The sequence below is a fragment of the Cavia porcellus genome, unplaced genomic scaffold (genome assembly GCF_034190915.1).
Source record: "Cavia porcellus strain 051 isolate PalLab524CR breed Dunkin Hartley unplaced genomic scaffold, mCavPor4.1 scaffold_20, whole genome shotgun sequence".
NCBI classification, from domain to species: Eukaryota; Metazoa; Chordata; class Mammalia; order Rodentia; family Caviidae; genus Cavia; species Cavia porcellus.
The window spans coordinates 6,845,042-6,860,105 of NW_026947503.1; the positions used below are offsets into that span (position 1 = coordinate 6,845,042).

Here is a 15,064-nt window from a genome sequence, read left to right on the forward strand (position 1 = left end):
TGCACTAAGAGAAGCCAGAATTTAATTACCTATGTTGTTGATTCAAAAGTACTTAAATGTATTTGTTTCATTAACACTAGCTTCTGTTAGCTCGCTGAAAAGAAAGTTTTGTGATATTTTCTGCTTGTTTTTGTTTTGGCTGAGGCTCTTTCTGATCCACATGGTGGGCCCTGCTCCATAGGAAGGTTTGGTTTCTCCTCTGGCTGAGACTTACAGATCAGCATAGCAGAGCCTGCTTCATAGGAAGGCATGATTTCTTTTCTCTATTTATCTATCTTCTAATTTCTTTTTTATTTCTGTGTGTGTGTGTGTGTTTTAATTCCCTGCTTGGGGTAGTGGTATAGCTCAGTAGTATGACAGTAACGTGCCGAGACCTTGCTATTTGTCCCCAGCACTGAAAGAAAAAAAGTTAAATAATCTAGATGGTTAAAATAACCTAGATGAATTATGAAATACGGTGCACTGAAGATAATTAGCTTGAACCTGCCCGAAGGAGCTATAGTGTTACATTGCCACATTAAGATATTTCTGTACATAGAAATTACACATTTTTTTGTTAAACATATCTCTCTCTATATATCAAACTTGCTTAGGTGGAATGTGTTAAAAGTAGCAATGACCTTTCATGGTTGTAATGTTCAAAGCATTGTTTCATAAATTTTTATTTGCCTGTCACGTTGTTCCTGTGAGACCCACGGCCCTGCCGAGGGTGAGGAAGATGAGGCGGCTTGGCTGAGCACCTTGCCCAAGCTCACTCGCCCAGCGCTGAGTCGGCACACATCTCAGGCTTGTCATTGTGGTCTCCTGAGCTTCCCCAGGCTCTGCACTTCTCACGGAGGCACATGTCCATATGATTTAGGGAAGAAAGTCTTTTCACTAAAGAATGAGCTAAATTAGACAAACTGGCCAATTGGCAAGTTTCTTGGGCTTTGTATGTTTTAATATGTAACTTAGAATTTATACTTTTTATATGACTTATTAGGCACTATTCTGATTGTTAATCTTTCTTTACTAGAAGTTGGAATGCATCCAGGCTGTGGATTAAAGAGGTGGCAGAGCTTGTCTTAAAAACTAGAATCTTCCTCCCCTTTAATTGTTGACGTATTTGATAGTGTTATCCCTAAACTCCACTGAGAGATATGTCACAGCATTGGCCCCTAAAGACGATTTGCTTTTGTATCTGCATGCTAAGTGGTACTTCAGGCTTGGATTACAGAGCCAAGAAATGTTTTTGTTTTTTTTTTTTAAGTTCTGTTTTCGGGAATCCTTGTTGCTCATGGTGAGAATGGGGCAGCAGCATTTTTACATATTAGCAGCCAGTGTGTTAGCAGTAGGGAGGTGTTTTAGCGTTAGAACCGGTGTCTGTAAGTGGGAGAAGCTAGCTGAGGTTGCACGGAAAGCTGCAAGTTCGGTGAGATGTACACACTCATGCCCGGTGTGACAGTCACAGTTGTGTGTGTTTGCCCTCTGTGTACTGTTTTGTGTCTAACTCCCCATTGTCAGCAAACTGTTTGCTCTGGGAACTGGTGATGTCTTGCTTCTAATAGCTCAGTAACATTATTTGCATAGTTGATTTCTGCTAATCTTTATTAATTTTATTTATGTATACAAAATTTGAAAATTCAGCGATAGCTGAGTATATTTTATAGACACTAAAATTGAAAATTGCTGAAACAGATGATTAATGTGATGTTTTCTTTTTAAGTAACTAATCCCCCCTCTGCCATGTCAGGAGCCGTGAGGGTGGTGTTGAAGGTTGGTGTATCTCGTGACTGCTTCGCTTCTGCCCTCCGCATGGTTTCCCTTTCCCGGGAAGTGTCTTTAACAGGCTTCATGCTCTGCAGAGTGGATTTGCTTCGAAGCAAGCAGCTGATTGTTTTCCTAACGCTTTTTTATCTGTGCTGCTGGAAACTGTGGACATCAGAGTCTTTGCTGAAGCTGCCTCATTTATGGCTACTTTGTTTGAAGCACTAATATTTTACTGGTGTGGAGTACTAAAAATGCTTTTAACATGCTATGAAAGCACAGAAAAAATTTGTTGCAATAGGCCTTAGTTTTCCAGCCAGTTGTGAACATATTTCTCCATAGGCATTGTCAGTTCACTTGGCCTCAGAGGGGGGGCTCCTCTCAGGAGGTGCTGGAAGGTACACCCCCGGAAGAGCAGGCCAGGTGGCCCACAGGCACCTTACTGGTACCTCCTTGTCAGTGCTAGAGGAGGACAGAAAAAAGGTGATCTGTAATTTTAGAACTTGAAATCACTGGGGGTTTTTTGTTTATTTGTTTGTTGATGTATATTTTAATGTATATTTTTACATTCTATTGGATTCAAGTAAAATCCAATTAATGTTTTTATTGCACATTTTATGCTTTTGAAGATTAAACTGCCCTTCATAAGACGATGATGGTGGTATGTGTATGTATTCATGGATATGTTTTTAATTTCTATGGAAAAGTATTTAGATGCCTGTTGTGTGCAGGACATTTTTTTACATAAGTATTATTCTTAAATGTTTTCAAATTTTCAAGGTTATATTCTTAAGCAATTTAAATGTAGATAATTATTTTTGCATTTTGGAAAAAAGGTGGCATTTTGGTGTAAAGGTAATAATGTAATTTTCCTTTTAGTAACATTTTAAAGAAGTCATGGAATAAGACACTGTGATCTTATTTTAAAACTGGGCTCAGTCAACAGAATGTTTTGACATTACCTTACATTACTTTTTCTCTGTTGTTTCAGGAAACTCTTATTACTACTGTTGAGTCTAATTCCAGGTATGTGGTAGTGGTTTGTTTTGTTTTGTTTTGCTTTTTAGCCACATTGGCTTACGAGGCTCAAGTCAGAATTGGACTGGACACCTCGTCTCTCTGACCCTCAGGACGTGGACTTCTACTGTGCCTCCTCCCTGTCATCCCAGGGCCCTCTCCTCACTGTGCCTAGGCTACTCAATGCTTTCTGTCCCAGCCTTCAGGACAATTATGAGCACATCCCGTAATGACTCCCTCTCATCCTATGATTGTATCTGCACAAAGAAACCTATAGGACAAATAGAATGTCCATGTTCCCCGCCTCAGGCAGTCAATCCCATGAGTGCCCCTGTAGGATCACTTCCATTTCCTTCCTCATTGATATTTGGTAACTGTATTTCCCTAAACATAGTTCAGTTTCTTTTGTTATTAAATTGTACCTACAATTGAAACTAGTGAGGCCCTGATGTGTTTGTTAGTCTGAGCTCATATTTGTATTTTTGACAGCTCTACCGTATTGACTTACAAAATACTTTCTTTTTGGTGGTTGTTATGGTAATAGAGAACCTAACCTCAAAACTATGTGTTTGTATTTCATCATGTCAGATTTAACTATCTAGTCTTTTGGTATTCTGGAACCTTCCCTACCTCCCGACACTGCTTTACCTCACTTTCCACTGATACGCTGTCTTCTAAGTATCAAGTGGAGAACTCACCAGACCCCAATGAGATAAAAATCACACTGTAATCTTATTGAGCTTGACCTTTCATGTATTAAAAATACTAAAGAATAAAAAGTTTATGATAGGAAATAAGTATATATAATTTGGATGCCGAAGACTATATGTTAATTTCTGTTGTCTAAGATATTGAAATCTAAATCTATTCCAATCTAATTTAAATCAATTCAAAGTTTACATTGAAGCTCTTGTCAGTCTCGGTCCTGATTTAACCCATAATCTGTAATTCATAGTAAGTAAATAGAAATGAAATTTTATGTATCAAAACCAAACAGTGGGTTTTTAAAAGACATTTTATAATTTAGTTTAATTCATAGGTCACAGGTTAATTACTTTGGGCATACTGTGTCTTAGCAATTTAAATACAGCAAACACAAATGTCAGGATAAGATTTTCAAAGCAGAACTGGAGTACTCGAGTTGAGGTATAGCTGCCCACCTTACTACCCATCTGGTTTAGATCCTTTCACTTTACAGCGCAGGGGACCTGATCTTCTCTTGACTAGAGTACTTGCTGACAGTTCATCCAAAATGAGAACCTATGGCTTCTGATTCTGAACTTAGTACCTCTAAAAAATTAATATACATATCTATAACAAAACAAGTCAAAAATACTTTTGTTACCTTGTGATACATAATCCAGAGTTTATGTCCTTGAGAAAGTCATTGCTTCTGGGCAGTGTTTTGGGAAAAGGACTACAGCTCTGCATAAAGTTTATGGAAACTGCTTTAAGCAGAGCTGGTGGGACGTTAGTTTTGTCATAACACCAGCAGAAGAGAGTGATTGCTAGTATTCAAGGCATGCATTACACTCACATCACTTCTAGCAAAGCTGAGTTACTTTCTAGCCAGATTGAGTAAAGAGGTAAGGAAAACATGCTGTGATAGTTTTCTGCCAGACAAAGCAAATATGTTCCCTGCGTTGAACATCATGCAAGCATCATTTTTCATGTCTTTGTAGTTGGTGGACCAACTGGGTGATCCCAGCCATCTCAGCTCTGGCTGTCGCCATGATGTATCGCATCTACATAGCAGAAGACTGAACACCTCTCAAAAGACAAGGAGAGCAAAGACTGCCCTGGACAAAGGGAAAAGAAGCCGGTGTTAATCACTTCCACTGACAGAAACTTCCACCTGAAAAAATAATTTTAATATGTCTGTATTTCTCTTCTGCGTTAGAAAGAAAAGAACAATTCTTTCTACTCCTCTTAAACTTTCCAGATGTGCCTTTTTATTCATCAGCCTTATTTGATGTTTCTTCACTACATAATTTACGTATTGTGTGATCTTTTAAAATAGATCGGCTTTTAAAATACATTGTGTTTGCCTGTTTGTTGGGTATACAAGAGGTGATCAAGCATGGGTGGCTCGGTGGTAGAATTCTCGCCTGCCAAGAGGTGATCAAAATATGAATGTTTAAATTTTAAAAGTTTATTATAATAAGAGACAGATTAACATTAATCCCTCTCCAAATAATCTGTCAATTCAAACACTCTTACCCTATCATTCTTGCTACTTTCTGTTTTATATCTTTATAGACTGGTCAAAAGTACAGTGAATATTGCTGTTGCGTGCCATCCAGTGGGAAAGCAGGCTTGTAAAAACAGTATGGTGTGTCTTTATCTGCCCTATTTACTAGATCTGTCACTGTGTGACTTCTGGCTCTTCTCTAAAGTGAAAATGACCATGAAAGGTAAACATTTTGAATTGATCCAAAACAGTGAGGCAGCCACAACAGTGTAATCGAAAGATATCCAACAAAGAGGACTTCCAGAGCGGTTTTCGGAAAGTGACAAGGAGACAAGATGGCTGCCTATGGGTGACAGAAGGGTGAGTGTCTCTGAATCAGTGCTGGAGAAAAGTGGATATCCTGAGTAAGCAAAGAAAGTGAACTCATATGACCCAAAGGGTAGTGAAACTATCAGACAAACTAACCATTATGATTATTATCAAACATTGAAAGAGCTAACCAAAACAATTCAAAACATGGATGAAAAATGTTCCAAAGAAATTTACCAGGCATGGTGGCACGCACCAGTGATTTTATTACTCAAGACTGAAATTGGAGAATTACCACAAGTTTGAAGCCAGCCTAGACTACATGGTGAGTTCAAGGTCAGCCAGAACTACACAGTGAGACCCTGCCTCAACGGAGGGGGATGGGGGGTGGGGTGGGGGTAATCAAGATATATGCCTGTATTCCCAGCACTCAGGAGGCTGGGGCAGAATCATCATGAGTTTGAGGCCAACCTAGGCTATATAGTGAGTTCAAGGCCAGCCTGAACAACATGGCAAGACCTTGTCTTGAAAGAGAATTCTCTAATATTGTAAACGCAAATATCAAGTTCAGTCATCCAAGTATTGTAATCCTCTTTCTAGTTTTCCACACAATCCAAAGAGTTATATTTATAATCCCATGGAGACATTATTGGAATCCCAGCAGGTTAATTCCAATCTGCCATCACCAATCCAACCCACAGCGAGAGTAAAGACACCAAGACATGTTCCAAGTTAAGGGCAGCCAAGGGGTCATAACTCCAATCCTCATGAGGACATGTAGACAAAGGCCTCGATCCTAGGCCTCTCCCAGCATTTATTATCTTGTGAAGAAAGGGGGTGGCTCAGGGATGGGTGATAGTGAGAATGTCGGGGATTACTGAGTAATGAGCTGGCTGGCCAGGTGCAAGAATGACATTTCTGTAAGGTGCAGAGATAAAGATAGGCAGAAAAATCAATTTACATAACCCAATTAAGGTAGCAATGGAATTGTTTTGGGGGGCTATCAGGTTCAGTTTCTTTTTTTTTTTTTTTTTTTTTTTTTCGTTTTTATCAGTACCAGGGATCAAACTCACGACTGCCTGCTTGCAAGGCAGGTGCTTACGCGCTGATCTAAATCCCCAGCCCCATCAGCTTCGGTTTCTGATATGCAAACTCTTGTGTCCTGGGGAGTCATAGCCTCTAATCTTGAGGCTCCTGCCCAGTTAACATTCCAGGAGCTATTTGCTCTAACATCTCACCAGCTCAATCCTGTATTGTGGAGAGCACCATGCGAGGAAACGGGACTGTCTGATGGCTATAGACTTTGCACATTAGCACCCCAGCAGCCTTATTATTTGCAATGCTCAGAGCCAATTGGAGAGAAGGAAATAGCCTCGCCAGCCTTTTACATATCAGTATAAGGAAATGAGTCTCCAAGTAATCAAAGTCACAGCAATTGTTTTGGATTCAAAGGGAGTCACTGGAGTTGTCTCCCACACTCTAAGTCAGTGTTTACTTGGGGAACAGATAATATATAAATATTTATTTACAGAGTGGCACCTACAAGAGCGAGGTGTGGAAGTATACAAAGGAGCCATCTGCACGCTAGGAATTCTAACTGTCCAGTCAAAAGGTGAAGGCCTGGAGTGCACTGAAGAGTCTGCTGGAAGCCTGGAGCTCATCCAAAAGTAATAGCAAAGACTGGAGAGCCTTTGAAGAGATGGACACGGAACTTCCATTTCTTTCCCTTTGTATTTAACGCAGGCTACAGGCCTGTTGGGTGGTGCTACCCTCACTCAGGGTGGGTCTCCCTCTTCAGTAGATCCATCAGGCACGCCTAGAACTGTGACAAGCCAGTTACTGGGGATTTCTCACTCAGGTGACACCACTGTTAACCATCACAGACTCCACAGAAAGGTGCCAAACAGCTCCCAGGGGGTGGTAGTTAACTATCAGTTTGTCAAAAATACCTAATTCATTGGATGAGTATAGTTCTAGATGTGGCTGAATGGATTACTAAAGACAAGACCCATGTGGGTGTTAGCTTGGAGCCTAAATGCAATAAAAAGGGGAATGAAGAAGGAAGGGTCACTTCTGTTTCTTCAGAGGAGATTCTGTCTTCACCATTACCATGGATGTCGTCTCCTGACCTCCAGCACAGAGCCACCAGCCTTGTATCACAGGCCGCTCAGCCTCCCAATACAGACTCACACAGGACTCTGCAGTGAGCTCCAAGCCTTCTGCCTTTGACTGGACCCTTTGGATCTGCAGCACACTGACAGAGCCCTTTGCACTCTTCCACACTGATTGTAGAAGGCCACTGTAAACCTGCCTTATAAATCCTTGTATATTTATATTCCTTCCATTGTATCTATCTCTAATATGCACTGAGTGAAATAAAAAATTCTGTTAAACTCAAACAGCAGAGATGACCAGTGTGAACATCTCTGAAGATATCAGGAGCAACATAAAATTTACTTAGAGAAATCTTAAAAATTGTAAGCAAGCAAGAAAAATTTCCAACAGCTGCTAGATGACACTTAAGACTAAAGCTAATTGGAGTTAGAGAAATTTGAGGACAGTACATGTGGAAAAAAAATGTGTACAGATGAAAAACTTTCCAAGTGTGGGGAAATAGCATACAGGTAAGCAAGACTCACAGAATGGCAATAACTATGATTAATAATAAAGAAGCTGTCCTATGACACATCATCATCAAAAGTCTAGAAGTCCAACACAAAGACAAAATTTTAAAAACTGTCACAGAAAAGGAAAAGTCACTTACAAAAGTTAATCCATTAGGGTAACAGCAGACTTTTCAACATCAGTCATGTAGTGCAGTGTTTTAAACATACAACACTTGGAACTCAGAGTAACATAGTCTGCAAAATGAGCTTTCAAAATTAATAGCGATAAAAGGACATTCCATGGCAAAGAACACTTTAGTTGATTCATGAACACCAAACAAGCACTGGAAAAAAAATGAATATCCTAAGCAGTTACAATGAAAACAAAACCCAAATTCAGATTGAATGAACATATTAAGCAAGGTGAGCAGTTAAGCAAAAGGGAAAAATAGAGGCATCAACAACAACAAAAAAATACCATGACAGGAATGTCAGTACCTTCAGAATAACTGTCAATGTAATTGGCCTCCACTCCCCAATCAAAAGACAGACTTGATCAACTGGATTAAAAAAAAAAATCCCCACAGTCTGTTGCATTCAAGAGCCTCATTTCATACCAACAGAAATTCATAGACTAGAAACTGGATGATGGAAAACCATATTCCATTCACTAGGCCCCCAAGGCAAGCAGGGATAGAAATTTGATTCACAAAGTAAACTTCAAGCAAATATTGATCAGATGAGGCAAAAAGGTCACTGCGTGTTAGTTAAAGACAACAACCCAGCCAAGGACATAGCTCAGTGGTACAGCACTGCCTGGCAAGCTCAAGGTCCTGGGTTCAGTTCTAGGACCCACAAAAAAACTAACAAGGAGAGAGAACAATTGTAAACATATTTGTAAATACATATGTATTGAATGTTGATGCACCTCTGTTCATAAAGCAAACACTCCTGGGCATGGAAGATCAAATCTGCACCAACAATCATAAAGAGTGACCTCAATACCTCATTTTCATAGAGATAACAACTAAACAAAAAGTTAACAAAGTTTAACCACCCCCTCAAGTAAACTTAATGGTTTTCTACAGAGTCTTCTAGCCTACTAGAAAAGAACACAGTGTCTTCTCAGGAGCACATGACACTTTCTTCAAAATAGGCCAAATAGTAATCCATAAAGCCTGTTTAAATAAATAGAAAATAATTTAAGTCATTCCATGTATGCTGTCATGGAAACTAGAAATTGCAAAAGAAACAACAAAAATTTTACACCTGACCAGAAGACCCCACAGTGGGTCTTCTGTCTTTAGTAATCCATTCAGCCACATCCAGAATTACTCATCCAATCAGTTAGGCATTTTTGACTTAAACTGATACAGTTAACTACCATACCCTGGGAATTGTTTGGCACCTTTCCGTGGAGTCTGTAATGGTTAACTGTGGTGTCACCTGAAAATTAAAGAAACTCTTGAATATCCAATGAATCATAAATCACGGGGGAAATTAAACATGTTCTTAGAATTAAAAAATAATGCCAGATAATACACCAGAATCTTTGAGATACAATGAAGGTATTCCTAAGTGACTGCTCACATTAGAAAAATAGCTCAAGGGCCAGGGACTTAGCTCAGTGGTATAAGCACCTGACTGGCAAGCATGAGGTTGTGAGTTCCATCCCTGGTACAAAAAAAAAAAAAAAATAGCTCAAATAATTAATGATATACATTAAGATACTAAAAAAACAAAACAAAACAAAACAAAACAAAAAAAACAAAAAACAAAACAAAACAAAAAAACCCAACAGCCTAAACCCAAACCCAGTTCATAGAGGAAAGTCATAAAAGATGAGAGAAGAAATTAATTGAAATTAGATTAAATTCAATACAAAGAATCAATGAACTGAAGAGCCAATTCCTTCAAAGAATAAACTAGACAAACCCTTAGCCAAAGTTAACAAAAGAAGGAACAAAAAGACCCACATCGATTTGCAATTGGAAAGAAATGAAAAAGATAGTCACATGGACACTAGAGAACCAGAAGGTCATGACAACTATTGAAAAATTATATTCCAACAATTCAGAAAATCTTAAAGAAATGGACAGATTTCTAAGCATAAAAGAATTACCAAAACTGAACCGCTAAGATATAAGAACTCTGAACAGTCCAACAACAGGCAATGAAATTGAAACAGAAAAACTGTCTCAAGCAACAAAAACCCAATAACAGAGGAGATATGAGGGAGTTAAACCAAGTCGTATGAACCACCAGTCTGCGGAATCCCGGCGAGGTGGTGCCCGCCCCGGTCTCCGCAGGCCGGTGCCATGTGGGCCTCGCCACGCCTGGCCTCTCTCCTCTCTGTCCTTACTGATGCCTGTCTGTCCATTTGCTGTCTCCTTACAGTAAGTGCTTCTGCTGTGCTGTATAAAGTGTTCAAGACTGAAAAATAAAAGCTACCAGCTGGAATTCATGTCCTTCAAAATAACTTTTATATAATATGTAAACATATTTCTCAATTATAGTATTCATTAGGGGACTGTAGAAATATTCCAGGTTTTAGGTTATGGTTTTAGAAATCTTCACATTTGAGTGCTTTTCAGATCTGCTCTTAATTAGCAGTGACGTGAACAGGTGTCTTAGACAACGCTGAAAGGATTAATTTGCAAATTATCTTTAACTTCTGTTTTAAGAGCCAGGACCCGCAGTGGACCTCTGACACTCTTATCACCTGCTCAGCAGCCTCCTGCCGTCGTCATCAGTCGTGAGAACGGGCAGGACGAAAGAGAGGTGGTTTATGTCATATGTTTTAGCGTTTTGAGTTTGTGCAGTTGGACTCTCAAGTTAAAAAGGGTATTTGTCTTTGGCAGAATTATGCCCTTTGAGAAGACTTAAAGCTCATGATAGAAAGTTGTAAGGTCAACTGAGTATTTTTCAAACAATTTTAAATACAGTGTGTGGCTGTTTCTCCATTCCCCCTTCCTTCCCTTCTCGCTTCCTGTCTACCAACCCTCTCCTCTCATTTCTCCCTCCTCCCCTCTGTTCCTCCTTCCCTCTGTTTCTTTATAGCTGTCCTTATATCCTCTCTTTTGTTTATCCACAATATAAAATCAGAACACAGTTTTTTTTTAAACAGGGTGTTGCTAGGTTACCCAGGCTGGCCTCAGACTTGTGGCAATCCTCCTGCCTCAGCCTCTCTCCTGCTAATATTACAGGCCTGCACCACCATGCCTGGCTAAAACATAATTTTAAACAATGTTGCTAGTCCAAGCTGAGTAAAGTTATATGCTTCATACTTAATTACAACATGAACCTGCTTGAACTGTATTATTTGTTTCAAAACTTAAGTAAAAAATGACTTTTTATTTGGATTCATTCAAGTATATTAGCACATACCCAAGGACAGAGGAAGTGTTCATGGCTTTGACCTAAAATTGAATAGGAAATAGTTATCAACCTGAGCAAAGGCTATCTCAGGGCGGAGGGGTGAGGCAGTCCCTGCCCTTGGAGAGCTTCACTGTGTGACCCGGAGGGAAGGGCAGTGGTGCAGAAGGGTTACTGGCCATTTCTGCATGTTCAGTGCCTGGAGCCAAGGCACAGCAGGTGGGGAGCTGGGCAGGACCGTTGCTGTGACCTCAGACACCACAGCAAAGGGAAGGAAGGATCCCTCTGGGGAAGTGGGGATGTATTGAGGGGTTTCTCACGGAGGCATAAGGCCCTGAGTTTAACCCTACAAAAAAAAGGCATATTTTGCAATCAATCAACCAAATACAGAAAATAACCACAAAAGCACAAACAAAGCAAGAGACAGGAACATTGAACTTTGAAATTAAAAACTTGAGTATTACAGTGTCTTCCTGGCAAGTGCAAGGTTCTGAGTTTGATTTCTGATATCCTCTGCCCTCGCCCCCAGGAAAAAAAACCATTTTTGTGTTTCAAAGGACACCATGAAATAAAGTGAAAAGACAATGTACAGAACGGGAGGAAATACATTTAGGTCACACACGGGGACTCATATCCACGATTCACACAAAAACTCATCAACTCCGTAAAACACAAGTAACCAACTGCAAAAGATGCAAGAGATCTGGATAAGCTCTGCCTCAGTGCAGGTACAGGATGGCTTCAGGGTGTTCGCAGCCCAGCATCTCTAGTCATCAGGGAAACACAAACCCAAACCCAGTGAGATAAGACTTCCCCCCACCAGGAAGGTCACAGTCAAAAGTCTTTCACAAGTTTCAACAAAGACATGGGACATTTTCTTTTTAAGTGTAGGGAAACCATAGCACTTTTTCATTGCCGTGGGAATGTAAAATGCTCTAATAACTATGAAAAAACATATGACAATTCCTTAAAAAGTTAAACATGAAATTACAATGTAACTTGACAATTCCACTGGTAGGTATATGCCTAAAATAAGGAAAAACAGATGTTCAGAGACTTGTACATAAATCATGGCATTATTCATAGTAACCAAAAATAGAAACAACCCAAATGCTCATCAACAAATGGATAATTAAGGTATAGTATATCTATACGGTGGGCCATTATTTGATAATAAAAAGCTCTAGATATGTTGCAACACAGCCGAACACTGAAAATACGTGAAAGAAATCACTCATAAAAGGCCATGGGTTCTGTGGTTCCATTCACGTGAGATATTCAGAATAAGCAGATCCACAGAAACCACAGAACAACGTGGGCTCTGGGGTGGCTGAAAGTCTAGGGGTGATGGAGGGTGGGTGTGGGGGATAAGTGTAGGATTTCTGCAGGGTGATGAAAATCTGAGGTGGATTACGGCGGTGGGCACATAATTCTGAACATTCGAAAAACCGCTGCGCTGCACACCCTAAATGTGGTAACTGCACGCTAGACAAGTGTTTTGATAAAACTGTTATTGAAGAAAATCCACATGGCCAAAGTAAACCCATCCTCTGTGCCCTGGAAATGTACTTTGCAGAGTTTCTTGTCACCTCAATGTCCATGTACTTCTCTCGGGGCCACAGTCCCCCACTGCAAAGCTCTCACCTTCCACGCCACTCCCAGCCTTTGCCAGCCTGTCTCAGTGGCTGCCTCTAGGGTGGGAGGTCAAGGTGCAGGAAGGAATTTTGCGTTTGACTTTCTGTTTTGTCTGGATGTGGCAATAGGAGGTCAGCTAATTATTTAATGTGGGATTTGCTGATACATCACTGCATGGTCTGTCCATCTGCATTCACACCCATGGCCCCCCTCCCCCTCTGATGCCACAGCCTTCATCTTGGCCACTGGCTCTTTTCTCCTGAATTACGGCTACCAGGGCTTGGTGATTAGTCTCTCAGTCTTCCCAGGCTGTTGTCTCGGTTCTGCACTGGTTCCTGAGGGCCTTGTCCAGTTTCTGGAGCAGAGCAGGTATTTGTTGACTGAGTAGCTAAGAAAATAGGTGACTAATGCGTCCTCCAATCTGTGTTGCCAGTTTTTTGTCCCCATGATTAGTGGATTATTCTTCTTAGACACTACCTCAGTATCATCCTGGCTCACATGCTGGTGATGGCACCAAGTTTAAGGCTGAGTTGAAGCACTTCAGGAGTGTTGAGAGCTTCAGGCCGGAAGACATATTCTAAGTTTTATATGTTAGAGCCCAGATGTGTTTAGACTGTAATAGTTTCTCAGTGTATCAAGAGGAGGAGAAAGCCAAGTATGGTAGTGCATTCCTGTAATCGCAGCAGTCTGGAGGCTGAGATAGGAGGATGTCTATGAGTTTTAGATCAGCTTGAGCTACAGAGAGAGTTCAAGGCCAGCCTGAACTACATAGTAAGACTTTGTCTCAAAAAAAAAAAAAAAAAAAAAAGGTGAAAGAGGAGAAGGGAGAGGAATATGTTATCTAATATCTTTCACATTCCACATCCTGGTAGCTTGTGTAACACTGCGGGCTGGGTGAATTATTGCCTGGATCATAGAGTCTGCCCAGAGTTCAAGGGTGAGGGAGAGTGGGAGGTTATCAGTGCCAAACACGAAGGAGGAAAGCGCTGGCTGTGGTCTCCCAGGTCAAGGAAGTTCTGAACCTGATAACTTCTGCTCAGTCACTCTTTATCTCTGCCACACCGCAGTATCTCACAGTTGCACCCCACTGACCCTGAGGCCTGAGGCCTTGGGATGGCCTGTGATAGTGAAGTTCATGTTTTTCCCCTGTATGCTTGGCCCTAAACCTGCTCCCAAGTGACACCTTCCTCCTGGAAGATTATTCTGTCATTTCAGCCTTCTCCTCGAGGCCTGGCAGTCACTAGAGAAGGCACTGCTGTCCTTTCCTGTGCAGCTTGGTCACGGAGTCCTCTGGACACCAAGCATCTTGTGGATCCTAGGAAATGCAGTTTAGAGCAGCTAAATGTTTTGGTTTGAAATTATCAAACCTCAGAGGAAAAATTCTTTTCAGGGACACCATGGAGCAGATCTTCACCCTTTCTTTCCAATGGCTCTTAATGTCTCCCTTTTCTGTTTTCAGAATAATCTCTACTAGAGCTGTGCCCATTCTTGGCCAGCTCCCTGCACTTTTCCAGCTGTCTTGGGATCCCACAACTGTCATTTCTTTCCCTGTGACACTTTGTCACTAGGGCCGACCCCTCTGTAAGTCACCCCTCTGACCTGTGTGCGCTTCAGTCATGCAGCTTTCTCCTCCCCAGAGTTAGAAGAGCGTCTCTGTCTCTGAGCTCTGACTGTGCCAGGAGAAAAGTAGAACAGAGCTGAAGGCATTTGAGCTTTGTGAGATGCCAGCTCTCGGGTACTCTTGTGCCCTTAGCTTCCCTGTGAGATTCCAGGCTTCTAACTGGATGACTGAATGGTTGGTTGGTCAAAGTCAAGTAAAATAGAAAATTAATCATTTCATATAACTTAACTTCAATTCATTTAAACGTTAATTTATTTACCAAGAACTTTTCTTTGTGCATAGATTGCCCATACAAGGTCATTTATAATCTATTTCCTTAATGCAGCATGAGAAAATACAGAAGCTTCCAAAGCTATCTCTGTACCACAGCATTCCTAGAATTTCACAACTTAATATACTTGTCTTTTAAATTTGCTTTTCCACAATCCCGTAATCAGAGCTGCCAAAAGCAAAATGGAACTATATTGATTTTTGTGAAACTACATTGAAAAGATGTTTTTCAACCAAAAGAGTGCAGAATTAATTCCATATCGATAAGCCGAGACACTGTTATTATCAGATGGA

At 40.7% G+C, this 15,064-nt stretch overlaps 1 protein-coding gene across 1 annotated transcript in view; it reads left to right on the plus strand.

Annotated features, from left to right (window-relative positions):
* The window catches only part of LOC100735904 (cytochrome b5), a 47,026-nt gene extending 42,227 nt beyond the window's left edge, over positions 1–4,799 (plus strand). Inside the window, exons 4-5 of the mRNA XM_013149036.3 lie at positions 2,738–2,772; positions 4,446–4,799. Of these exons, the coding sequence (XP_013004490.1) occupies positions 2,738–2,772; positions 4,446–4,527 (117 nt within the window). The 3' untranslated portion in view covers positions 4,528–4,799. The remainder of the gene's footprint in view (positions 1–2,737; positions 2,773–4,445) is intronic.
* The last annotated feature ends 10,265 nt before the right edge of the window (positions 4,800–15,064 follow it).